This window comes from Cordyceps javanica, chromosome 2 (assembly GCF_051103115.1).
Source record: "Cordyceps javanica chromosome 2, complete sequence".
Classification (NCBI taxonomy): Eukaryota; Fungi; Ascomycota; class Sordariomycetes; order Hypocreales; family Cordycipitaceae; genus Cordyceps; species Cordyceps javanica.
This window is the reverse complement of record NC_139296.1, coordinates 532,325-558,705: the sequence shown is the minus strand read 5'-3', so window position 1 is coordinate 558,705 and position 26,381 is coordinate 532,325. Positions and strand designations below refer to the sequence as shown.

General features: G+C 52.6%; 5 protein-coding genes across 5 annotated transcripts; all 5 read right to left on the bottom strand.

The window, feature by feature from the left end:
• Nucleotides 1-917: 917 nt before the first annotated feature.
• On the bottom strand, nt 918-2,417 carry V2A60_002684 (nicotinamide-nucleotide adenylyltransferase; the record flags this gene model as incomplete). Its single annotated transcript, XM_083254031.1, has 1 exon — nt 918-2,417. One exon carries the CDS (start codon nt 2,415-2,417, stop codon nt 918-920), a length of 1,500 nt encoding a protein of 499 aa, XP_083110157.1.
• A 774-nt stretch (nt 2,418-3,191) lies between these two features.
• On the bottom strand, nt 3,192-7,504 carry V2A60_002683 (uncharacterized protein; the record flags this gene model as incomplete). The annotated part of the gene is made up of 2 exons (XM_083254030.1): nt 3,192-7,247; nt 7,307-7,504. The coding sequence occupies 2 exons, from the start codon at nt 7,502-7,504 to the stop codon at nt 3,192-3,194; spliced, it is 4,254 nt and encodes a 1,417-aa protein (XP_083110156.1).
• A 3,561-nt stretch (nt 7,505-11,065) lies between these two features.
• Nucleotides 11,066-15,717, bottom strand: V2A60_002682 (uncharacterized protein; the record flags this gene model as incomplete). The annotated part of the gene is made up of 2 exons (XM_083254029.1): nt 11,066-11,281; nt 11,341-15,717. The coding sequence occupies 2 exons, from the start codon at nt 15,715-15,717 to the stop codon at nt 11,066-11,068; spliced, it is 4,593 nt and encodes a 1,530-aa protein (XP_083110155.1).
• Nucleotides 15,718-17,946: 2,229 nt separating this feature from the next.
• On the bottom strand, nt 17,947-20,190 carry V2A60_002681 (uncharacterized protein; the record flags this gene model as incomplete). Its single annotated transcript, XM_083254028.1, has 1 exon — nt 17,947-20,190. One exon carries the CDS (start codon nt 20,188-20,190, stop codon nt 17,947-17,949), a length of 2,244 nt encoding a protein of 747 aa, XP_083110154.1.
• Nucleotides 20,191-21,830: 1,640 nt separating this feature from the next.
• Nucleotides 21,831-22,320, bottom strand: V2A60_002680 (uncharacterized protein; the record flags this gene model as incomplete). Its single annotated transcript, XM_083254027.1, has 2 exons — nt 21,831-22,077; nt 22,145-22,320. 2 exons carry the CDS (start codon nt 22,318-22,320, stop codon nt 21,831-21,833), a joined length of 423 nt encoding a protein of 140 aa, XP_083110153.1.
• Nucleotides 22,321-26,381: the final 4,061 nt, after the last annotated feature.

Genomic DNA, 26,381 nt, shown 5'->3' with positions numbered 1-26,381 from the left:
GAGCCTGGGAGAAGGCTGTTTCCAGGGTAGAAGGTAGGGGGAGACATACTGAAGTATTGTCGACGTGAAGAAGAAAAGAAGAAAAGAAACACAAAACGAGGGCGAGACGACGCAGCTTTATACTGGTATTGGGTGGGGCGGTGATGGTGCTGCCCACCGCCTAAAAGTTTTTGAAAGGCGGCAGAATAAAAGTTTTTTTTTTTTTTCAGCGGAGCCACGATGGCTGGGGCCGGCCGTTCGGCAGGGGTTATTGAGGCTCGAGCTCCTGTGAAATTTCACCTCTTTTCTTTTGTCGGGCCTACCAAGCACAGTCAAGAGATGCTTCTGTGGAGCAGGGAAAATTTCTACATGATGATATTACTGATAATGAGCCCGGGAAACAAGAGGAGGCTGGACACCGCTTCGTTCTGGATTACGGTTGCTGGGTAAGATGTGGATGGTGATGGCTTGACCGACTCAAAATGCAAGGTCTGGAAATTGAAACGGATATTTGATCCCAGTCTTTTTTGCAATTTTTGATGCTCGATACAAAATAAGATTAAACCGAGAAGAAAAAAAATAAAAGAAAAAAATAAAAGAAGGAGATAATACACCTGTTAGGCCTTGGCAGTGCCAGTCACGGATTAGGCAAACAGGCACACTTTCACGCATTATTATGCACCACACTTGCACAGCATCATGTGCAGCTTCATGCACAGTATCATGCAGCGAGGTGCTTTGCTGCACAAATGTCCGTACTCTGTGCTTCAATTCTGCATACAAGATAATGAAGACACAACAAACTACACCTCTTCATCACAAAGGAGAAATCATCACATGCATACATCGTTTGACTCGTGGTTCCCATTCACAGCTCCAGTGCCTCGCTCCCTCCCGCTCCTCCGCCTCCGCATCTTTCTCTCTCTCTCTCCCTCTCTTCAGGTGCCCTTGGGCTGGCGCGGCCTCTGGTACAGCTCGTGCTTCTTGAGCCAGTCGAGCACGAGGGGGTATACGAAGCCTTCGGCGCCCTGCGGCCCGTAGTCGTGCACGCGCTGCCTTACCAGCGAGCTACTCACGCCCACTGTCATCGTCATCGTCGTCGTCGTCGTCGTAGTCGTTGGGGTGCCATCATCGTCCTCGTCCGGGAGGAGGCGCACCTTTTGCATCCACGCCGGATCGCCGCCAACCTGATCGAGACAGCGCACACCCGTCGCCGCCGCCGCCGCCGCCGCCCCCTCGACACCCGCGAGCGCCGCAATGTACCGCCGCTGCGCCTCGCGCTCGCCGTGGTCCTCGCCTGGCCGCAGCATCACCCGCAGCGACGCGTGCTCGAAGAAGGGGTCCAGCGCCTTCATCATGGGCGTCCTGTGCGGCCCACTCCTGGCATCGAGCAGCGTGGCGAGGGAGTCTGGTGGTGACTGTGTGGCTTCCGTCTCTTCTGCCGTCATCTGTTCCTTGTTCTTGCCTTTGTAACTTGGGCGTTGCGCGGCGCCCTTCCCGTCTACATCATTACCACTACTCTTTGTGGTCGTCGTCGTCGTCGCCGCCGCCGCCGCCGCCGCCGCGACTACCGTTGAGCTGGTCTCTGCGCCTTGGTCCTCTTGCTCCTCAGCAACGTCCGCCTTGTAGTACTTGGGGTTCAGGATGCGCACGAGGGTGTCAAATCCCACGATAAACTCCATCGGCGGCAGGTCCGCCTTGCCCGGCAACTTGCGGCCGTGCTGGTCGCACTTGGTAAAGGTCATGTAGGGCCGCACGCTGGGGTACCAGCTGGCGGTGCGCAGGGCGCGCGCCTTGCCGCTGAAGAAGGGCTCCGAGGTGACGGCCATCTCGACGGGGACGCCGTCGCCCCGGCGGCGCAGCTCGTCGTGCAGGTGGCGGGCAAAGGCGTAGATCATGGCGAGACGGTGCTCCGTGGCCGCCGGCTGCGGCGCCTTGTCGGCGTTGGCGACGGCGAGTAGCAGCAGCAGCCGCGTCTGGGGCCGCACGACGGGCGCTGCCGGGACGCCCGCCAGCGAGGCGGCGGCGGCGGCGTGGCGCTCCGCCTCGGCCACGGCCGCGCGCTGCTCCTCGAGCACCTCGTGCACCGCCGCCTTGGCCATGTGGGCATGCGCCCGCGTCGGCGGGTTGAAGCTTGCGTCCAGCACAAGCAGCCGCGACTGCAGCGCCGGGCGCGCCCCGGCAAACGTGCCCTCGGGCGCCGCCGGCGGCTCGCCCACCGCCGCTGCGCCCGCCTGCACGTGCTCCTTTTCCTGCTGCCGGGCCCAGTGGCTCGGCGACGGCGTGTGCGAGTTGATTAGCCGCAGCTTGGCCGACGTCGACTCGAAGTCCTTGAGCTTGGTCACGATTCGGTCAAACGTGTAGTCGCTCGGCACCAGGTCTGACATGAAGCCAAAGCCCCCGCGAAACCTGTGCCGTCGCGTACCGAATCTCGGCATGGCATTGGAAATGTAAATGGTCGCGCAGTTGGTTTCTGTAGAGTTCGAAAAAAAAAATGTCGCGGCCCCTCTTTAGAAGCGCGCCCAGCGGCTCTCGTAACCGATGTTATATCGCGCTGTTTTGTCCGCGGCAAGACGCTCTGTCAGCGGAGCAATACGCCGTCAAACACTTCCAGTCTACCCAGCTTGTAGTGTATCAAAGTGATCAGAGTGGATCAAGTGTCCTCTTCTAAATGCATCGTTTGAAAGAACCAACTCTGCTTTTTTATGACAAGCTACGTCAATTGAAAATCAGTCCCCTTTAGTTCTGCGATGCAGACGGTAGTGGCCTCTAGGGTAAGTGGTTGCTGCCATGCTTGATAACATCTGCAGGTGAATCATTCTCGTTTACTCTGAAGATTGCGCTGTGACATTTCACTAGTGCAGGCAGATGGATTGATTGACCAGGTAGTTACCGAGTCCCCCCAGGGCAAATTGGTGACTATTATCGTCTCAAAACCGCCAAAAGCCAGCTCTGGAGATCCTTCGGACCACGATGCATACTAACACGCATTTCCCTGGTGGAAGCGTCCCACGGCTCGTCCAAGGGCACGGCTACCAATGGAAAAGGAAAAAATAAAATAAAAAAATAAATTAATAGAGAGCTCCTCGTCTTATCATGGGCCGCTATGTTATGGAGAGATGACTGCGCCCGGCTGGACAGTACGGGGCTAGAACCCCTGACTATCAGTACCTTCCAGCCTTTATCGAGTACGTAATTTTCTAAGCACCCACTCAGGCCTTGACAATTTTTGCTTTCCCATTTACCACCTCTACAAACATGTTGGCGTCTTGAATCGTCTCCAGCCTGTGCGCAATCATCAAGATTGTGCACCCGGCGAACGCTTCTCGAAGGACCCTCTGTATTTTAGCATCCGTGCCTGAATCAACGTTGCTGGTGGCTTCATCCATCAGCACAACTTTGCTCTGCATCTCCTTCCCACGCAGGATTGCACGCGCGATTGACAGCAACTGTAGTTGGCCGTGAGAGAGTCCGACCTTGCTCAACGGCGCATCCAGGCCACCCTGGTTGTCCACGCGCTCCAGCAGTCCGACCTGACCCAGGACATCTTTTACTGTCTCATCCGTAATGATAGCGCCATCCAGACCAGACATGTGAGTGTGAAATGGACGCAGATTGTTTCGAACGGTGCCACCCAAGTTCAAATGGTCTTGCGAGATGGTAATAATGCGCGAGCGCAACGTGTCGCGTGCGATCGTAGATATGTCAACTCCGTCAATGTCAATCGTTCCGGAGTAGTCCAGGAAGCCCAGAATGCTCAAGAACAAGGAGCTTTTGCCGCTGCCGGAACGACCTGTGATACCGACCTTGTTGCCAGGCTCGACCCGAAGAGATACACCTTCCAATCTGGCGGGCCCGCTGACCCCATATTTAGCCACGACGTTCTTCATCTCGATTAAGCCTCTATGAGGCCAATTTGACGGAAGTTGACTAGGAGCTACCTTGGACTCGGTTGGTGTGTTCTCCAGGAAGGCTCTCAGTCGAGACAGTGAATTCATCGCACTGTCCAAATCGGCCCAACTGTCGAAGAAATACTCAAGGGAGAGACCAAACGTTAACAGGATCAGGTAGGAGAGACCGATTGCCGGGACTGCAGTGCTCTCTCTGTACTTCAGACTAAGAGACGTCAAGGCAAAACAGGCGGCACTGGCCAACAGGTCAACTGCTAAGCTCAGCCAGCGTTTAAGACAACTGACGGTGTAGAGGCTTTGTTGCGAGATGTCCAGAAGAGTAAGGCCGGTTTTGAAGTTGCTGGAACGCAAGCCCATAGCCTTGATGTGTCGCAAGCCGCTGGCCGTTTCGGTAAAATGGCTATATACCGGTGTTTTCGCATCTTGCGCCATCGAGCGCACCTGACGGGAGGTATGCACAAAGCAGTAAAGAAGTAAACCAGCTACTGTACCGATGAAAGGCAGTATCATAACCATATAAGTAGTCCCGGATGCTATGATCAGGACTTGGAGAACAATATGAAACATCATGTAGAAGAATCGATGGACCTGTATCGGGAGTTGCTGAGCAACCCAGTTCATATCCTCGCTGTATCGGTTCAACATTGAACCCAGTTCAGTGCTAGAAAAGTATGCGAGAGTGGAGTGCATGACAACGTCGGTCAATTTCTCATGTGAGCCTATCGAGGAGCGAGGCGTGAGGACGAAGAAGAGTAAACTGGACGAGACGCCATGGATGAGGGTTGCGACAATTGAGGCACCGACATATCCTGCAAAATAGACCATGTTGTCGGGCGCAGCCGAAATCCACACACGAATGAAGATGTCGGGCACGCTTTCTCCCAACGAGACCAAGAACACCGAGACAAGCCAAGCGGCGAACGTAGCTTTTCCCACGGTGCCAATGAAGAACGTATACAACGACAAGCCCAGCCTCCTTTTCGGCGCTGCGATAGTGGTAGCAGGCTGGTTAGCCAGATCTTGGAGCACCCATGACCTTTGGATAGCAGCCTTTTCTTCATCTTCCGTCCCCAGCCCTGCCATCGCTGTCTCGTCGGAAAGAGCCTGTACCAGACTGGCTCGAAAGCACTCGTCTCCGAAGTCCTTCTCCAATGTGGCACCCCCCTTTCCGTCGAGAAGCAGCAACTGGTCAACGTCTTCTAAGCTTTCTGGCAGATACGTCGCGATGATTACTGTACATCCGGCTCTGCGAAGTAGTCCGTTTTCACCACACAACCGGAAAAGTATGGACACGGCAGTTTTCTGATCTAGTGCATTAAAAACATTATCCAGCACCACTGTTCGAGCTCGACAATAGAGAGCCCTAGCAAGGCTGATGCGATGGCGCTGTCCGCCGCTCAGATTTATCCCGTTGGTGCCAGCAATATACTCGTCTCCGCCTGGAAACTGAGCAAGATCGTCGAGGAGAAGGCAGGCTCGTAGAACGGTGCAGTACCAGACAGCGTCAAACCGGAGCTCTCCCAAAATGTTGGCCCGGACAGATACATTGCGAATCCATGGCGACTGATCTGCATAGCCAATCACGGTGTCCTCGACGTAGATGGAGCCCTCAGCAACATTAGCATCGCCGACGAGGCTTCGCAGGAGCGCCGACTTGCCAGATCCACTTGGGCCGAGTGCTGCAGTGATGCTGCCACGTTCGAGTGAGAAGTTGGCTTGCTGTATGACTTCTGTTTCTGAGTCAGGTGACAGGAGCGTCACGTCATCGAACTCGATTGCAGCTGAGGGAAAGTGCTCCGCCTCGTCGGCCTCTTTCTCATCATTCGACTCCAGGAGAGGCCCAGCAAGAATTCGAGGATCCGCATCCTCGGCGAGTTCGATATAATTCTGAATGCGGTGCAGGCACGAGAGCATGGCCGCGACCCTGGGAGAGAATACCAGCAGGCTATAAATCGGCCTTTGAATAATGGCCACTGCAGCCAAAGACGGAAAGATTTCGATCGCAGATAGTGTCCCCATAAAAGTCCAATAAAAGGCAGCACCGACGACCAGAACGGGTGTTATGGTGGAAACAAACATTTGTGATGCAGGCACAAGTGTTCTAGCGATCCGGTAGCTCTGTGACGATGCAATTTCGTCTTGACGTAACCGCTGAAGATAGGCTGCAGTTGCGGGACCAAGGCCGAGCATTTTGATCACTTTCAATTGAGAGAGAACCATGGAGGTTTCTGAGACCCGATGGCAGACTTGCCTATTCCATAGAGTGATGGCAGCACCGGAGTACTTGCTGATGCTTATGCTAACAATGACAGAAAAGGAGAGCGGGAGCAGGATCATCAGACAAGCTTTGCCGACAAACAGCGCAAGACAACACATTCCCAAGCCAGTCTCGAGGACGTTGATGGGGAGCTCATAAAGTAGGGTCACCGCCGATGCGACGTCCTCGACATCTTTACTCATCAGAGTCAAAGCCGCGGAACTCACGGATCCTGATCCTGATCCTGGTAGGGCATGACTCTTGTCAAGGACCTGTGCGATCAGAATACCTCTGACTTGAATCGCCACGCGGCTCAACATGTGGTGATATGACGCGCGCGACACAGCAATGCAGAAATACAGCAGGAGAAACGCATAGAGTATAGAATCCTGTGTGAAACTGGCCAAACCAGTGGTCTGCACAGCAGTGAGCAAGCGCTGCAGCAAAAACGGTTGAGTGAGCGAGCAGACGGCGTACGCAAATCGAGGCAAGGCTGCAACGAGAAGCGGTCGCAGCAGGACCCTCAAGCAGACGATACCGAGGCTGCGCTTGGAATCATGTTCTGCGTTCCGCCAGCGGCTTTGAAATTTCTGGAAAAGCGTTTCGGAGGAGAATTCGGGTGCCAGCTCGTCCAGATCGTTCAAACATAGCCGTGTTCGAAACCCGAGCAGGAGCGTCGAGTTGAGCCACAAGAAGAGGGCTCTTCCCCAGAACCCGCTCGACGTTTCTTTGCTAGCTCGTCTTTGCAGGTGCCCGTCAACCATTGCCGCACCTTTGGGTACTTCGTTGAGAAGCAACAGGACAAGACGGACCGCGGCAGAGATGACGCTCACGTACGCGGCAGTACGAGTGTCCGAGTGACGAGCATAGGCGCGGCTCTTTGTGCCGTCTATGACGAGGCCGAGAGCGACATGCAGACCGAGGAACACGGATGCTCGGGCAGCACGGTGATACTCTCGATACACCGCGCCGGCGACTGACGCAGCGACAATCAAGTCTATTGAAAAGGTCGGGAGCTCTCGCCGTGCCGCCAATCCGAGCGACGTACATTGCGACACTGTCAAGACAAACTGGAGTACGATGAGGGTGGCGGCACAATACTGATCAAGTCTTTTTTTTAGTTGGGATGCCGGGCAATCATCTGTGGCGGTACACATACAAATTTGAGCCGCAAGAGCCGCCCACGGCGAAGTCGCACAGGCTGATCCGGGTGATGCAAGAAGAGTATTGGTGTGAGTAAGAAGACCAGGCACGACGGCAAAATCGTCAGGATGGACTCTTCGAGTTGCGAGATGGTGCTGGAGGGTGCGGCGATGGACCACCAGAGCAGGCTGGCGGCGCTCGGGCTGGCTTCCATGGTTGTTGGTTCAGATGCAAATTTATTTAGGAGTGCGTGCACAATGGTATTAGGACGAGCACTGTAGCTCTCAGCTGCTTCTCAGGATTGGCTGGGACGGATGCCTGCGGCCTACCGCCCGATACCCATGACCCCTCTGAGTGTCATGGGCTGTTGTACAACGATTCTGTACAATGGTGTCGTGGTCGGCGGCTGGTTAGGAAGGGACTGGTAGGTAGGTAGGCAAGTAGGTAGGTAGTTACCAAGTGCTGCGGTCGGATGATGGCCCGGCCTAGGAGAGAGAATTGTGGTGACACGAAGAGATCCGGGGTGGCAATGGATGCAACAGGATCCTGGGGTCGACCAGCCCAGTGGCTCACAATGCTTATTATTTGTGAACTCAGTACTTACCGAGTACGGAGTACCTACCTCAATGCTGGGCCCGGTAAGTTAGGCACTGTGGCACCTTTATTACTTTGGTCCAATGGGCGGGGACTTGTCATTTATTACAGACTGCCTGATGAGTGGGCTGAGAGGCTACTCGGAAGTTGGCATTTTCATTTCGTACTCGAGCCATGTTGGCCGAGCTGGTCCCCCCTTACTTACTGACTTGATGGCCGTTGCTTACCAGGTCTGCCCGAGTTTCTGGTGGGCAACCAATACAAATTACAAGGTACTGACTGATAGATGAATACGCGGCAGCATTCTTCATTACGAAACGTACTTGCGTACTTACATATCTACCTATAGACTTGCTTCATCCGCGGTGCTACTTACTATGCACCGCCTTTGAGTTCCCCTGAGACTACTCCGTACCTGTACTACTGTGGCATTGTGGCAACATATAGACTACAAGGAGAATGCTCAAGTCTTGGCATTATTAGGCAGAGCAGCTATAAACTAAAACGGAAGTACTCCGTACCCATCCTAAAATAGGCAATTGCCCGGGCAGATGCCACAGTTGATTCGCTGTCGCCAGATCAAAGTGAGCGATAACCGGGGCTTATCTTTATCTGTACAATGGCAGTGGGCTCCGCCGTTGGTGTTATTATTAGTGCATACTCTAACAAGGGGGGCATTCTTGACCACTGAGTCCATTTGTTGTGATGCCATTCGGTTTGAACGCGCTGCCCCCCAAGCCGGGGCATTGTTGCCGAGCTCTCCGCTGCCTGAACAGACAAACAAACGAAAGAAAGGGGGGCAGGGAAGAAGAGATGAGGCAGATGGGAGGAAATGGAGATGCTTGCAATTGGTGGATTGGTTCTTGGTCGTACACCACCGTAGAGTGAGGTCATTACCGAGATTGAGCACAGTGCACGCCTTCCGTTGAGGGGAGCGACATGAGCCACAGAAACAGTGTCAAAATTTATGCATTGGTTCTTTGCTAAGCTAATCCCATGATAGTATTGGTGTCTATGGAAGCTGGCTCAATCAGAGGAGGATTCCGGGGCAGTGCCATATGACACGCCGCCAACGCAGCAACGCTCCTGGATGACGACAGCTGCAGCAGTTTATTAGCAACGCAGATTGGCGTGTAGGATTTTCCGACGCCCAGAGCATACCTGGAGCAGCCATGATGGCGCTGGCATTGAAAAGTGCAACGGCACAGGCGACAAAGATTGAAGAGGGTGACATGTTTGCGACTCCTCGGCTTCACAAAGCAAGTGTCTTGGTCCAGAAAGGGGTCTTGGTTGCAGGAAGCGTCTTGGGTTGGGTGTTTTGGTCAAGAGCAGCCCGTGGCCATGACCATTTGATATATGTCTTTGGCACCAGTCCGCGCCGCCCCAAGCTTCAATAGTCTGACACGTGACTATTGGAGAGTTGAAATAGAACACGATTTCTATTGACTCGAGCGTCAGTACGTAAGTAGGACTCTGTACGGAATACGGATAGCCAAGTGTTACTGGCAGCCACTTCAGATGGCAATGGCAAGCAATTCCCATTGGCAACAGGAAGTTGCGGGTCGAGGGGCTTGCGAGAAATTACTCATCGTCTTTTCTTTTTCTGGCTGGATATCTGACAGCACATTGTTGCATCAAGGGGAGGTGGAGTTCATTATCGACGGTTGTGCGCGCCCAGGAACACGACCCCGACGGTTACTGTTACTGAGTAGTAACTTACTAGCGGGATGCTGATGAATCTGCTCCTTAACAGTAAAGTAGCGTGGGCAATCGCTCTCTTCTCTCGGCCGGAACGCTTCCGGGAGGGGGGGGCCTGTTGGAACCCTCCCTCCGCCCTTGGCAATCGTGGAATGGGCAGTGACCTCTCTGTCTATCCCAGCCCCAGGATTACACCACTTGATGCGCGCGCGCGCGCGAGAGAGAGAGATTTTGGGATTCGTGGCGTGATGCCATTGAGGAGGGCACCTCCGACGGAAGGCGGCCGAGAGTAGTACTCCATACCCAACAAGCGAGCGAACCTCTTTGCCCAGCAAGGTTCCCCGCAAGAGAGTATCATTACGTAGTTTCTTGTCACCCCAAAGTTTCCAGGCCAGCAAACCAATACAGCAAGCAAGGGGGTGGAAAACGTCTCCGCCAAAAAACGAAGCTTGGGTCAGTCCACCGCTTGATTGCCCCCCCCCCCCCCCCCCCCCCCCCCCCCCCAGTCAACGCTTTCTCGAGCCGTCGCGACCCCGAATGCACCTGTCTGACTCGTTCGCAATGTTTGCCACGTTGCGATACAGCAGACATTCACGGCACGAGTCGTGACGACTGTGCCATGTTGGCTGCTGGGTAAAACGTTGCCCTCCCAGCACATGACACGGTTGGGACGAGCAAGTGCCTACTTACCCAGTACGCAAGGCGCTGCAATGCAAGGCGCTACAATGCGAGGCGCTAATTACAATGCAAGGAGCTACAATGCAAGGCGCTTTTGCTCCCCATGGTTGAAAGTGGCGGGCATGGCGGTGATACCTCCATTGTCCATTCAGGTAGCCGCTTCTTCTTGCGGTGAAATGCTGCGCTGGCAGTCCATTCACAATACGGATACAGTCCGACTCCATCTCAAGAATGGGTCTTCATAGGATACATCGAGCATCATCCGGCCAGAAACCCCGCCTGGTTTCCAGATACCCAATCATACCCCGGATTCCACGCCTCAATCTATCTCCCCAAGTCCCCAAGTCCTGCCCCTCTTATAAACGATATATTCATCACGTGTGGTGTTGTGTGTTTCAATGCACAGCTTCTTTACAGCTGTCAAGGCATCATCAGCGACTGTGACAAGATATGTAGGAAAATAGCAGACATGTACATTATCTAACAGAATCGTGACATCGTCGTTATGATCCATCAGGCTATCCAGCATTACTCTGCCTCGCTACTCGTCTTCTTCAACAGTAGAGCAGTTCTCCTTGACTTTTCTTCAGTAGTGAAACAATTCTTGCGTGACAAAAGGGCAAGTTCTCTATGCAACGCAACGAAACAAGGCAAAGACGTAAAAATAAGTACAGGGGATGAAGACATAGATCAAGAAAAAGTGAACTAGCAATCAACTCCATGCTCATGTCGACTCGTAAGAAACAACGACGCCAAAGTTTCAAAACCACTAGAGAGCTTCCCAGTTTCTGCAGTTTGCTGGAACCTATTCAAAGTGACGCTGGCTATCATAAGAACTGAGAATATGTTCAGAGGTACCAACGATCCATTCAAGTTTGCCTCTTTCAAGGTTCATCAGGAAAGGATCTGTTGGAAACCCGTCTTGAAGGCTTGCAATCAGCGGTCGAATGCGATTTATAAGTAGTTGCATCGTCTGAGAAGCGCTTCTAGTGACATCACGCGCACCCTGCTTTTCCCAATCCTAGTATTGCCGTTAGCAGAATGTTTTCCATTGTTGTTTCTCTTCGGGCGGGCACTTACGTGGCTCGGCATGTTTTCAGCAAATGCATGTACTGCCATTTCGATCCATTCCACTTCCTCCTTCAGCCGTGGATTCGGTTTGAGATCTTTCGAAATCGTTGCAATCACAACCAGCAACATCAGAGGCGGCAGATTGGCAAATTTGGTAGCTGGATATCGGCTTAGGCTTCGTCTGAAGATCTCGCCCTCTTTGCCACTCTGCACCCACTGAATGATAGCGTCATGGAGGCGGCCCTCATTCATGGCTTGCTCGATAAGTTGAATACGTTGAGCAAGGTCATTGTCGGCGTCGACTTCACTCTTGCTCATCTGGTGAGCATACGCGCCGGCTAGAGCGTTGACATTGTTTGCAGGTCCGACGTGATCAGACGGGCCACTTGAGCCATGCGGGCTTCTTACATGCTGCGGTCCTCTCATGTATTGGGGGCTGCCCATGTATGGCTGTGTATTGCTCGCAGCCTGACTCGGTGCAAAGCTCCCTGGGTGGCTGCTCGTGTTGACATTGTTGGTACTAGCGTATCCATGTGATGCAACTGTGCTCGGAGCATGACCAGACACACCGGGCAGCTCGTGGACGGGCTGTTGCTTGAGCTTGTACAACTCAGACTGCATCAGGGACTGTGTCGACACGAGGTTTGAGACCATTTCGGTAAGCTGGCTGACTTGGGACCTGAGTTGGTCTATCTTGTTTGAGTCTGCCATGTGCTGTGCCTTCAACTGCTCAAATTGTTCATGATACTGCTGCTGCAAATCGCCACCCACACGTTGAGCTGATTGTGTTGCGACCGAGCTCAAAGTTGGTGCCAGGCGCTGTGCCAGAGTGGCAGTCAAGTCGCGTTGCACAGCCGATGATACAGCTGGGCTGACTCGTTCGGCGACCGAATTTGCGAGCTCCCCAGATCGCAGAATCTGGGTCAATGCTTGCGGGATGGCAGATTGTACTTCCTTCTGCACAGCTGAGACGACACTTGGTTGAAGTCTGTTATTAAGCAGATCCGTAACACTCTTGCTTGTCTTTTCACCGATAGCAGGAATGACCAGCTCAGTAAATTGCCTGTGAATCAGAGATTCCAAGACTTTTTGGGTATTCTCGTTCAATACTTCGGAAACCATATCGAGGAGCTTCAGCTGATGATGGTTGAAGCTCTCGTCCCTGACGCGAGCGCCTTCTTCAATCTTGCTCTGCAGATTTCTCAATGAAGATTTCAGCGTGTCCGACAACTGAGAGGACAGGCGAGCCTCCATGCTGGCAATAGCATTCTCCATAACGTCAGAGGAAATACCATTGGCGCCTTTGCCTTCCACTTTATCGGACTGGCCATCGCGAAGCGCCGCAGATGGCCCGTGAGATAAAGATTCCGCTTCCTTAGAGGCGGCAGATTTCTTCTTTCTGGATTTCTTCTCAGGCCTCTCGGGCTGGCTCTCTTTTGAAGATTGAGCAGCAACATCATTTTCTTTACTTTCATTACGAGCCTTTGAGACAGTGTTTGAGTCGGCGGCCCGCTGACTGCTTTCGCTATGGTTCGAGGGTAGGGAGCCATTGCCCTCTTTGGAAAGGTTCCGGTTACCAGAGCGACCCTCAGAGGTGGTGTGATTATCCGCTGCTAGTGGTGCCTTCAGTTTAGAAACTGTCACGACACCTTCAGTGACAGCATCAATAGCTTGCAAAACCTTGTTGTCCTTTGACCACCCCAGCTCATGTTGTTTGATCAACATGCAAGCCACGCCCTTGGAATGCATCGCATACAGTTCGAAGAGAGTAGGCTCTTCTGCGTCCTGCATCATGGCAGGGTTGCACAGAATATCCAGACTTCTCAGAATGCCACGATTGGCAAAAGAGTATTCCCGAACTCCAGAGATCACAGCGGTACTATCCGGCTGCGAGACGGAGGAATCCTGAGTAACCAGTCGCTGAATGTAGTCGGCCTGAGAAACGCTCTTGAGGTTATACTTCGGTGCCGACAGATGCGCAAAGTAGATTGAATTTCTCGTTGGATGGCCGATAACAATCATGCCGCTGGCGGCATGGTACATGACGCTGCAAACAGCGTCCGATTCCTTACTATGAGGCAGGTTGAATTCCTGGACAGGTTTGCCTAGAGCTAGATCCCAAAGCTGCAAAGTGTGGTTCTGTTTCATACCAACAATCATATAGCGGAGGGCACACCTTCTTTGATAGGGCCGAAGCTTGTCCAGTAACAACACTGATGTAGGCCAAGCTTTTTCGCCTTCCGGCGTGCTTGCAAGAGTCATCAGAGGCTCCTTGATCTCCATGGCAGTGTGCGCGGGCAGTGCGGAGCGACCGGCAGTTCCTTCCTTGGCCGCGGTCAGGTCACGAACATCCCAGAACTTGACCCGACCAGACTTGTCCAGTGAAACGACAACACTGTCGTCTTGACTGAAGGTAAAGTCTTTACCCGCCTTGCCAGTGTTGATCTTTAGGGAGCATTCATTGAACAACCGTTCCGTATCAGCAACTCGGTCATGCCCAGGTTTAAAGAGGTTGTTCTGGAGAATGTGAGACGGCCAGATGAAATTGATACATTTGCCGCGACCAACGGCAAAAAATTCGGGGCGACTCGTTGATGCTCTAGCACGGGTTTTGAGAGCTCCACCAGGGGCATCACCTTCTTGTGTGGAAACGGGAGGAAGGGCGAATCCATATTGCTCCAAATGGGCATCGTCAATGTGGTCCTTGTCACCATCTTTGATCTGAACCCAGTACACGGTACCACTGATACCTGTACCGATGATGGCTTCTTTGTGGGGCCCTTCGTGGTCGGGGGGTGTGATGGACATGCCGACATTGAAAATGCGATCCTTGGTATCGGTAAAGACCTTTGCGTCCTTGCCATCATCCTGTCGGATAACTCGAAGGCCACCTTGTTTGGACATGCCGTATGTCATATAGGTTCGCGAAGCGGTGTAAAGGTTGCGGTCGATTTGGTCGAAGTCTTTCTTGAGTCGGGCAATGTCCATGATGGATTCGTCGCGAAACTGCGGCCGGGGTTCAGTGGCATCTTCCTGAAGGCTGATTGAAATCCAGGGCTTCATTGGAAAGTTGTACACCTTGACTGGAGGCATTTCAGGCTCTTCGATGACAACAATCTCGTCTTGGTCGGCACTTTCCCAGCTATCAGCAACAGCTTGGTCCTCTTCCGTCAAAACGCGGACAGGGAGGATGCTGGTTGTTGGCAGTTGAGCTTCCGAAAGATCAGTTTTCAGATCTTTGGTTGTGTCTCCACTGGTGTCAGCCGCATGCGATGCGCAAGACTCATCTGGTTTCTCATGGGAATACATATCGCCTGTCTGGCTGGCGAGTGTTGGGGCGTTGTCAACGCTTGCTTGTTGTTGCTCTGCACGGGCGAGGGCTTCACGAGCCTCCGCGTCAACCTTGCTGGTCAGCTCGCTGACTGCTGAGGAGACAGGCTCCTTAACAGCTTCGCTGCCCTGGCCTGAGGCTGAATCTGCTGGGGGAGAAGCCTGCATGGGCGGCTGAGTAGAGTGCTGAGATTGGTAGGATGCGGCGCGGTCAAGATGCTGGCGCCCTTGGTCCCTAGGGCTTGCATGGGGACTCTGTTCGTGGCTACGCGTCACAGCTTGTTCGTGAAGGTGACGGCCCGCTGGCGAGCCCTGGTCCCTTTTGAGAATGTGCAGCTGCCCAGTGTTTGCAGGTGCGAGCGCTTGCGGGCTTTGCGGAGATGTTTTTGAAAGACTACCAATAAGCTGCTGGTACAAGGCTGCAGACATGTCCGTTTGAGCATCTTGTGACGCGTTGTACGAATACGAAGAACCGGCGTTTGACGCAGGTTGCTTTGCATCCGAGAAGGAATCAGCCTGTGGCTGCTGATGTGGGTGGGCATAAGCATTGTGCGCCTGCATCTGGTGATGTTGCTGCTCGTAGTACGCATCATGTGGCTTTTCACTGCCTTTTGGTGGTTGTGCTTGGCCCTGCTCAGACTCCATCAGCAGAGGCTGATCTGTCTGGCTAGGCTTGGGACGATTGAGCAAATTCAGTAGGTATGATCTCGTATCAGCGGGAGGCGAGCCACTGCCAAACGGATTGGACGGCTGCACTGGAGCCGGCTGAGTCTGGCTTGGAGTTGCTTCATCATTCTCAGAATTGCCTCTGATCAGTGCAGCTAGCAAACCACTAGGATCGGCACCCGCTGGGGCAGGTTGATGAAGCCGAGCCGCCGCCGAGTTTGGGGGCAAACTAGACTGCTGCTGCTTATGCGGCTGCTCCTTTTCAAACTGCCTCTGGGAGTTGGCGCCAGATGAGCTACCACTGAACTTGAGAAGGTTGAGCAGACTAGCGGTGCGATCAGATGTATTGTTGCCACCCGAAGGCGGTGTCGGTGCGGCCGGGAGATCCATGGTCGTAGGTCAAGAAAGGAGAAAAGAAAATCAAGACGGCAAGGCAATGCAGCGCAAACAAGTTGCGGAGCTGCGCTCGGCGTAGCGTAAAGAGTTGAAATGCGCTTTGGTTGGGGAGAGGAGAGAAGGAAGAGAAAGATGGTTAGAGGGATAAATCTGGGTGGTTGAACTCGGAAAATTAGAGAGCTGTCCGTTGCGGTGGCGGGTCACGACCTACTAAGGTACTGGGTAGATAGAGCTTTCCGGTTCGCTAGCGTCGCAGGCCTAATGACTACATAAATGCCTTAGTCATCAACTGTTACGGCCCAATGTTGCACCTCCGTGCTTCCTCGCCGCCTGGCACACAAAGACCAAGCTGGCTCGTCAGGCTGGCTGCAAAGCGGCTGTGCTCCCTTTCACGTTGGGTTTGAAACGAATGATTTGGGCACCTGGTGGCATCTGCTTCGAATGAGGATATACGTGTTTCCATGGCATTGAACAACTCTGTGTCTTGCAAGCAGAAGCAAACAGGAACAAAGTGCGGCTTGGCTTGCGCTTGAAACCTCCGGGCATTGTTTGCGCAATGATTAGTACATATAGATATATGCTAGGAGCCATTTTCTTGTTGTCCGACTGTCCATGTCTCTACCCCTTTTGAAGGCTACGGCACGTCCTTGTTAGTATATAAATACTCGGCGATACTATCACCAACGTGGTGAATTTTATCACGTACACCATGTACCGGGGTACCCATCTACATGCTACTTACTTATACCTACTTACCCATATACCTGAGTACGTCTACGGAGTATTAAGTACTTGGCTACTTACCTAGGTAGGTATCAAATAAAGTGCCCAAGTAGTACATTATCATCACAGGCCTATTTTGATATGTGCTGCGCCAAGTTTAGCCCCTATAATCACTATAACACCCACGGCTGGTGAACCTTTCTTGTGGCCCCACTGAAGCCTTTCATGAGTCCGCATCGTTTTCCCGCGTCGCACACAACTGGCAGCTACCTACCTACCTACCGTCAAGTCCCAACGCCTGCAATCTGCGCCGCCCGTTGCGAAAACCCATCCAATATCGATCGCGTCTCTCTATCTATCCATCCGCAGCTCATTTCTCTCTCTTTTTTTACTTTTTCAAGTCGACACCGATCCAAGCACCCAGCGGGCCGGTTTCTTGCGGTTTCTGGTCGAGACCGACCCGAAAAGCGAAACAAGCGACGGCGACCACGCGGCTGCTCCCAAAGCATTACGACGCAGAACAAACTACCTAGCCAGCCAGGCTCATTCCTTACAGTCGATCGAATAGTCTCGGGGGGCACATCTACAAAATTACGCGCATAATTTGACTGTCGCTTCGTGGCGGCGCACCTTAGAGCCTTCTAAACGCTATCCGTCCCGCTTGCCACTCCATCCCGCAGACTGCAAAAAAAAAGGCGACAACGGCGTTCCAATGTTCTGTCTGCGCAGGTATGCAACAATCTCCAACGTCATGGCCACCTGCTCTCGACGTGCGCTGACCGAATCTCCCCCCCTCCCCTCCCCCGGATGTAGCTGGCTTCCTCTCCTCTTTATCCCGACCAACGCCTCGCCGGCATTCATCTTCCTCTTCTTCGTCTGCACATACTTCCTGCACCGTCCGTGTGTATACTGCAGCATCCTGCTCATCATCCTGTTTCTGACGAGCTGCAACTGGTCCGACCGATGCTTCTTCGACTACAATAGCAACTGGTTCCTGCCGCGCCCGGGCAACCCCCTGGAGGAGGCAGCCTCGTCGTCATGTAGCGGGCTGGACTGCCCCGTCGCGCTCAACAGCAGCAGCGCGGCCGTGTACAATGGGGCCGTGCTTCGGATTCTCAATTCCACAGTAACTACCCTCTCGAGCGTAGCGGCAACCAAGCCGGAATGGACAGGTCTAGGGCTTGGGTGGCTTAGAAACCTTCTTGGACAACGAGAGTGGCAAATTGAATGCATGGATATATATATTCGACTATAAATAAATGAAAAAAAAAAGCAACGATACAACTATGCACGGGGGTCTTCTTGTAGTTTCGAGTGTTTCTTCAAGTAACTGTATGTTCTTCCGTGAATGGGCGGCTTGGATCATGGCGGCATGTCATCAACTGGCGTTTTCATTAGTATTGGCATCATACCTATATCATGGCTATCTACATGTTGTCATTCTTAGATTCATTCAAACTATCCACAAAGGGCTCCCCTTCCTCGCTGCGCTCTTTGGCATTACAACTCTGTCTTTTCTTCTGCGTCGAAATTCGCATCCTCATTTCTAGTCTCCGCATCGTCGACAGGTGTGTCAAAGTTCGCATCCTCATTTCTAGTCCCCGCTTCGTCGACGGGAGCGTCCGAGTTGGCATCATCTTCATGTCTAGTCTCCGCTTCGTCGACGGGTGCGTCCACTTGAGGGGGAGGCGCCATTTCCGTCGTGTGCTTTTCGTGGACTGCTGATGTCGACCGCTCCTTGGGCTGTGGCTCGATTTCTACAACGTGAGTCTCTACCGATACCATGGAGACAGTCTCCGTCACTATGACGGTCGACGTTGCCGTAGCTAGGACCAAAGACGCCTGTGCAGCTTCGAGAGCCGAGGTGCAGGCTGCGTAAGACTCCTCAATGGGATTCGACAAGGCTGTCGTTGTGTGTGAGGAGTTGGCGTCTCCTGTAGTTATTTCAGCACCGGAAGCTCCTCGTGATGACGCAGTAGATACCAGCTGTCGATGCTCGGTCTCTTTAGAGTCGTTCTTTCTTGTTCTGTCAAAGCCTATTCCCATATACTGGAGGACAAGTACGCAGAGAATGAATACAAACAGTTGGATAACATCGCGAAATCCAAACTTGAAAGCATCAGCCCAGGGCATGCCGCGCGTATCTGCATTCGAGGTGTCGGGCCATGCCGGAGGAGGTGCTTTTTGCTCGTCTAGCACATCTGGATCCATCTCTTCCGCGACAGCCTCCGGGCTTTCATGTTGGCCGTATATCTCGCGCATTCTCTCCTCGTACAGCGTTCGTTCATCTTCGTGAGTAGCTGGTGCATCAAAAGCATCCTCAGGTGCGGCTTGGGCAATATGAGTAGATGCTGCAATTTCAGCTTCTATAGCCTCACGCTCCTGCGTAGCAGCGATACGTTCCAGCTCATCCACGATGGAGGAATCAATAATAGGTTCCAATTCGACATCTACCCGCTCCATTTCCTTCCAGCAGGCATCCCAGGCGCCAGCCTTCATAAGACCATTGCTGGCGTAAACCTTGGTTCGAAACATCTTACCCTCTCCAAGAGAATCATACCGGATATCGGACTGGCAGGTCGAACACCAGTGGCGCTTCTCTCTTCCAGCCAGATTCTCCTCAAAGTCTCCATCATCGCTAACAACATCATCATCCGGCATTGCCATTTCATTGGCCGGCCCCAGATAGTGTCCGCATTCGAGGATGCGAGCACGACGTCGCAGTGGAAGCTCCATGGCCTCGAGAAGCCGCTCTTCCAGGATTTCAAAATCATTCTGGGGATGTGGAAGTAGAATGCCTCGGTCGGAAATCGTATCTCCCACTCGAGCTTGCAGCTGTTTCCATGCCTCGCGTAAGTTCTTGCCGGCGTCACTGAGCTCACTCGGCCGTGCATTATCCATCAAATGACCCCACGGCCACCTCAACGGCAACAACGTGACATGCAACAGAACCAAAGGCGGGGTGTTTCTCTTGAACCGGGGTGGGGTCTTTTTCGGGGAGAACTGCGTGGAGATGGCGGGCGATCCTATTCGTGAAACGCTTGACCGAGTAGCTCTACGATTCGAGCGTGTCGAGCCAGTGATTGACGGGGGTGGGGAGTTCATCTGCATGGCTTTGACCGAAGATGGCGATCGGAATGGTGGCCGTGGAGTTTCTCTGACTGTCGGTATGAATTCTTCATCCGGGTCGTATGGCTGCATATCAGAAATTCGTGATCCACCAGTCATTCTTCGAGAGTCGGTCTGGGGCTTCTTATGATGGTCTGCATCGGCATTGGAGCCCGTTGAACTCCTCGGGCTGTGATCACTGAACACGTCGTCATCCTGCTCATGCTGTGAGCTGCTTTGGCCAATAGAAACTCTACTTTCGGCCAGGTCAGAGCCTCCCACCGACTGTCTGTCTTCAGAGACGCTGCCATAGGAGTTGCGTGCTAATCGGTTGTAGTCGGATCCGGGCTCGCTTGCTGGACGTCTATCGCTCTCGTACGACGCATTAGATAGATCTGAAGCTCTTCGACTGGCAGAGTTATTATCCTCCACCTCGACGGTGTCCAGGATCGTTGCATCTGAGCCTTCAGAGTTGGCGGTCAAGTCGCTGATGGGACTCGGGGTCGTCATGTCGGTGTCTCGGGGCACCGTGATCCCAACTGCGCTATGCCCCTCGTGAGCTGTCTCAAGAACACAAGAAGCGTCAACGTGTATCTCGAAATTGAGCTCGTCGTCTCTATTTCGTCGTCTGGACATCGGCACACAAAACCGAGTCCGGGAGGCAATGGATCTGGGATACTCAAAGACTGGCTTGGGCGAGCCAGCAAGGGGGAATCAGGGGAGCTTAGGCAATAGTAGCAGATTGAACGAGCAAGGGAAATGAAAATGTATTCGCCGGCGCAGCGTTGGCTCGGTTGACCCGGCGGCGTTAAAGGGTGGTGACAGGGTGCGTTTGTTTATCTTATTAGTATCATGTTGCCCCGCCAATGCAGCAGCGGTGTTGAGCCCTGCCCACGGAAACGATGCGCAGCAGGTGAGCTGCCCAATGCTACAACACAGCCAGTTGGGTACAAATGAACCTTTCCTCGCGCTCTTTAAGGCTCTCGCGAGTGATATTTTGTTCGGAAAGTATTGCCAGGCACAATTTTGCCGAAGTGGACTACTGCGAAAGGTAATCGGAATGGGGGAGCATCTTGGCTGTTGGGCAATGCATGTGGAGCCACAGAGAACACAGCGCAAGGCTAATAAACTTGACTTTCAGTTTTTCCCCAAACACTAATAACTTATCAGACCAATCATTGTTAGGTGAATCCCGGGCACCCGCTCTCTGCAATTGTTAGCAGCCTCCAAGTTTTCAAGAGCGATGTACAGTGGTGTAGCAAGGGCATCCGCAGCTCAGAAAGCAGAGGTAGCACAGTGTGCACGATGAGCTGGCTTGCTCTGCTCAGCTTAGCTATACTGCAAGGTTCGTAGCGAGCAAGTCCTGTTCGCGAAGTATCAATCGTAGCGAGGTTGATCGCCGCCAATCTGTAGCTGGTTCCGACGATTGTACGAGTGCGGCGGGAAATTTGTTTGAACATCTGTGCTCTGGCAAATGAAACGGGTAAACCACCCTCGGTAACAGAGGACAGCATCCCGCGCCTCTCTTATTAGAAAGCGCTGTGAGTGATTTGATAAGCTAAACTTTTCGTCTTCAAGAAATCATTTTGATGCGAAGGGGGCCCAGTAAGAGTCTATACACCGCCGACACACAACCAAAGATGGCGGGAATAGAACACTAGTTGCTCATAAACAGGAACCGCGGTGCCTAAATGCTCTCATCTCATGTCTGGATGATACTTGGGGGGGAAAGCCCATTGCAATGCCGCATTTCTTTATAATATTTAGACTGTGGGTTCAGCGACCAATGACCTGTGCCGAGGAGGGTTTGGCAGATCGTCCTGGTCACCACCTGCCAGAGCCCCAGATCGTTTGTCTCAAAAGGAAGGATTGACTAACTAACCAGCAGTGATCGTCGCCGTCGATTGAATAATGCCGATCCGGCCCCTGACACATGGTTAATGCAAAATGCAATCACGTCATGCCTTGAAGGGAAATGAGATACTTGTATATATTTGTACTTGGATTTGATCATTAAATCTTATATATCGTCTATTTACATCGACCAAGTGAGCCCACAACATTGATTGGCCCAGCCGACTGGCCCAGTCGGTGATTGTCTGCTTGGTGCTGTTCATGTACTGTTCATGTATCGCGTACCTTGTACCATGCTGTGCCCTTTGTATAGCCATTTTTCCTGTACAGCCCGTCCGCCATGCTATTGACCGGCGGAGGGGTAAGTTTCATCTGCGTAGCCCATGCGACCCCCCAGGTGCGGACATCTGCCTTTCGGGCATTTACAGGTCCTCGCAATAGTCGCTGGTCACTGTGACGGTGACAGTCTTGGTGGGCTGGCTAGCGGTGGTGACGCTGGCAGTGATGCCCCAGCAAGAGCAAGCAGAGGAGTAGCGAGAGGCGCTGTCACAGCCGGAAGCGTAGGCGGGAACGGCGGTCGGGACCGAGGTGGCGGCACGGACCTCAATGTTCTCACGCTTCAACTTGGCCGGCTCATCGGGATCAACAGTGACGGTGACCGTGGTAGTGCTGGGGCGGCGGTCAGTAAGAGACAGATGGTACCGGCACACAAAAGGGCGAGTGATGAGGGACTCACGTAGCATCAGGGACAACGGTGGTCAGCAGGAAGCTGGAGCAATCGGCCTGGCGGGAGGTGACGGCAAGAAGGCCATCGCGGGTACCAGTGACCTGGCGGGCGCAGTTGTCACCGCCGCAGCGACCAGCAGCGGCAGCAGCCGCGACGAGAGAAGAGAGAATTGCGAATGACTTCATTTTTTCACGGACCGGTGTGAGGCAGGTGGTGGAGTATAGGCGATATGTCAATGAGACCGATTTGGGATGGAGAAGGCGAGGAAAAGATTGTCGAGTCCATGGAACAGCGACCGGCTAGCTATATAGGTACCATTCAGCGGCGATAACCATGCAGACCAAGTGCTCCCAGCACGGCAAGGTGCATGGATGCCATGGCGCCAGTCACTGAGCCGTGTTAATAGCTCGCCACGGTGAGGAGAGCTGAGCGGGTCGGCCCTACGACTCCTCTCTCTCTCTCCCCTTCTTCCCCAATGGCCAAAAGCTAGCCATTCTTTGTTCGGGGCGAGAGGTAGACAAATCAATGCGTTCGCGTAATGCTTGTTGCCCATTGTCCACCTATCAGAAGCTCAACTTCCCGCATGAGGCAGGTGGATTTGGCATTGTGTAAAAGTCTCCAGCCCGTCGCGGCGTCGGCTTGTTCTGGGGCCTGAATAGGCGGGTCAGCTGGAGAAGCACTATACTCTTCCAGCTTAGCTGCGCAAGGGTTCCTGTCTTGGCAGAACCAGCTCCGCAGGTTTCTTTTGGTGGCGCTGACGAAGTTCCTGTGTGCCTCTCTGCCTCCCCCCCCCTCAAGTTCGGCGAGAGGTTGGGGGAGCACGGGTTGGTGGCTTGTGGCTTATTACTGTGAGTATTAGTCGTACAAGTGGCCAAGCCTCAGGCCAATGCTTGTTGAGCAACCTGCATGGTGGTTTATGAAACCATTGCGGATGCATTTTCTCAGCGTCAGTACGAGTAGCCTCCCGGCACTCTTGTCCGGGCAATAAGTAAAGATGAAGGCTGCGAGGCTCCGGCGACGAGATTGAACAGCCTTGGCCTCGGGCGCCCAAGACTTCCTATGCCTTGCTGGGCAAATGCACGGGCTGCGCGAAAAAGCACTGTGGCTCACACCTCATCTGTACGGCGCAATGTAAAATGCAATTGTCCCACCAGGCCGCAGCACGAGGCGTCTCCTTCCGTTTCTATTCATCCCCGGTCCGGGTCGCCACAAGGTCGACTCCCAAGGCCCTCCTCTGCCCCCCTATAAACCTCACAATCAGCTCTACCCAGTACGTCGGGGCGGGGCCGCAAAAGCTTCGCCTGGTGCGCCGTTTTTCGGGGGGCGATTGTGGCATTATTACCCAGTAGTACTGATAGTAGGTCCTGTAAATGCTGCAAGGTGTGGCGGGGAAATAAACGACGTTACAATGGAAGACTATGCCTCGTCTTCCGCGCTGAGCCACTGCAACCGGATCGCTAGGAAATACTACTTCATTCAGCGTCTGCGAGGAGATTTCAGCAATAAGCAGGTCTGGGGAGGGGACCGCTTGTGGAGATGACCCCAGCTCTGGCTTGCATATAGAGTATGTATTCCTCCAGCAATGCCGTACATGATCATTAGGCAATTTAATGTCCCCGTAGAGTGAGGTACAGATTGCAAGCCGGCAGATTCGAGTTCTCAGCGAGATGATCCGTTCAGACTCAGCAAATGCCCAAGAAGGAGACCGAAATCGACACTGGCTCCTGACAAGTCCAAGGCCGTCCGTCTAGTATACTCCGTAATTGCTGGTGGGACGGCGACGTCGGGGCGAGACCCCGGGACAAACTTCTCTCCCAGTGTGGAGTGAACCACCCATACATAAATTCCGAGATAAAGTACTCAGGGGGCAGATTCTTAGTCTTCTCAACTAGGAACCTCGTACCTGTCCTCCCTCTACGGTCAATGTATCAGCTAATACTTTCATCGCTAGAGTCTGCGGAGCAGTTGACTGAGCAATACCAATAGTCGTGAAGGCAGAGGGCGGCCAAGACAGACCGCCCATGATTTCAATCGCCCGCAATGTCCACTAGACTTGCCGCTTTATCCCAAAGTAGCAAGTAGGCTTACAGCCACATCCGCTCGGTGTCTCAAGGAAAACAGGCGAGCACACGTGCGCCACCTCAGGGCGGACGAGTTTCCTTGCTTGACAATCATCAGCTCAAGTTTTCCTCGCAGCTCCATTACTGCCTTGTCTGCGGCTGCAGTATTGCACCTGTCGGAAAAAGAGATTTCCTAGCATCTGCACGTGTTTTTGTCCATCTTTTGGAGCCCTCCACTTGAGACGTGGAATCATCAATCGCACGTGGTGACAGGCATACTTTGTCGCTCGTAGACAGGGCCAGACTCCGCTCTCTAACAAGCTTCGCGCTCAATGTCTGATCAAGGGCTAAATAGTATACGAAAAACGGTCACTTGTGCCGATGACATTCCAATAATCCAAGCGCCGCCGATTCGCCATATTTTTGACAATGAGCCCCACGAACATTCTCAAGTCGCTCCTGATGCCGACTTCGGTTTCCGCCGCTTCATATGCAAGTCCACATCGGAACAATTTAAATTCCCAGTCTCTAATGCAGGTTCTAATGGAAGCTCGCCCCTTGCAGCAGTGAGGTCTATATTTTCAAGTGATCAAATGTCTAAAGCAGTCTATTGTTCTCACAAAACTGCCCACGTTTGGAGTTGAGTGAGGCGATTTTGCTTTGTGCCTCAACAGGTGAGCTGAATGCGATTTTACGGAATGATTACCAAGTAGGCGCAAATTTATCGCCAAGTTATTACCAGGGAAACAAGAGTTAGCATTTTGATTCTCATAGAATTCTGACATGATTCACCTTCTGTAGACGGAAACACGATAAATCGTTTCCGCAGATTATAGAGCCACAATCGATGGCTGCGCAGTCGCAGTCGTCCCGTGCGCAAAACTTTCAGGCGCTTGTGACAAGCTAGCAATTCCGCGGATGTCAATTCATTGTTGCATTGTCTCGAAATCTTCCTGTCCCTGAGATATAACTAATATCATAGAAGTGGGCGAGTAGCTTGAACTCTAGAGCATGCCATGCTGTTTGGCATTTCGCAACAGGGCCTATGAATCACCACCTCACTATCTCGTCTGCTTCCAGGTTTACTAATGTAGGGAGAAATGCAGAAGCAGATACATTTGGGAAAAGATCTATCGGCACACCTTGATTCTTACTGGGCATATCAATCCATGCGGGGGGGAATTGATCTGGCCTCAGACCGTAACAGAGCACACCTCCAGCTTTTCTCCATGAACACTTGTATCAAACCTATAGCAGAGAATGGGAACTTACAACACAGAAGATTAGTATTTGAGAGAAGAAAAATTAGATTAAGAAAAACCGGCAGTTGTGCATAAATATATCCAATATGTCCATCGAGGCTGCCGAGGCATACGTACGAATGGTTGGCACTGACACATATTACCAAGGTGGTCATTGCACAGGTTTATTTTGTTAAAAAAAAGATGAAACTCGAAGTCATAATTCTGTGATATAGATATTGAAGAGGCTGCTCTTGTTATTGATGAATGTATGGAGCAGGATAGGTAAAATAAATGATTACAGTGTGTGGCCGAAGGCCAGTCGGACAGCACGCGCCAGCTGAGATGAACAAGCCCTTTTTATAGCTTTTCTAAAAAACATATGAAGAAGAATTAACTCGAATTACATGATCTCGCTTCACTCATACAAACTTCCAAGGTTTCTTCTTTCTTAGCTATCCCACAACACTTATTCATGGGGAGGGGAGGAGGTCGGTCTTCGTCCCATATCCGGTGAATGCGGGGTAAAGTGGTTTGTGAAAGGCCAAGGATAGGTTTACTACTTAGATCATCATGAAGAAAATGTATTTAGACCAACATGAATAGGAACACTGTTGGCAGATACTTCAAATTCGTCTATTGGGGTGTCTATCGGGTGCCAAAGTGCCACCGGCCTATGCGCGAATGTCTCGAATAGCTTTGTAGGTTAATAAGCCAACTCGTACGCATGGGGCCAAGAATACAGCCGAGAAGTTATCAGAAACACTAATCAGCAAAGATATGGGGTAATCATAACCGTGAACAAAACAAGGTAGCAGTCTTACTGGGGCTGATGTCTCATTGCCCAGTCGCACCACGACTCCCAGCTACGGAACAAAATGACGACACTGAACTCAAAAACGTATTGAGGTAGTAGGTCTCAAGACGGAGGGGTCGTGGGAGTGG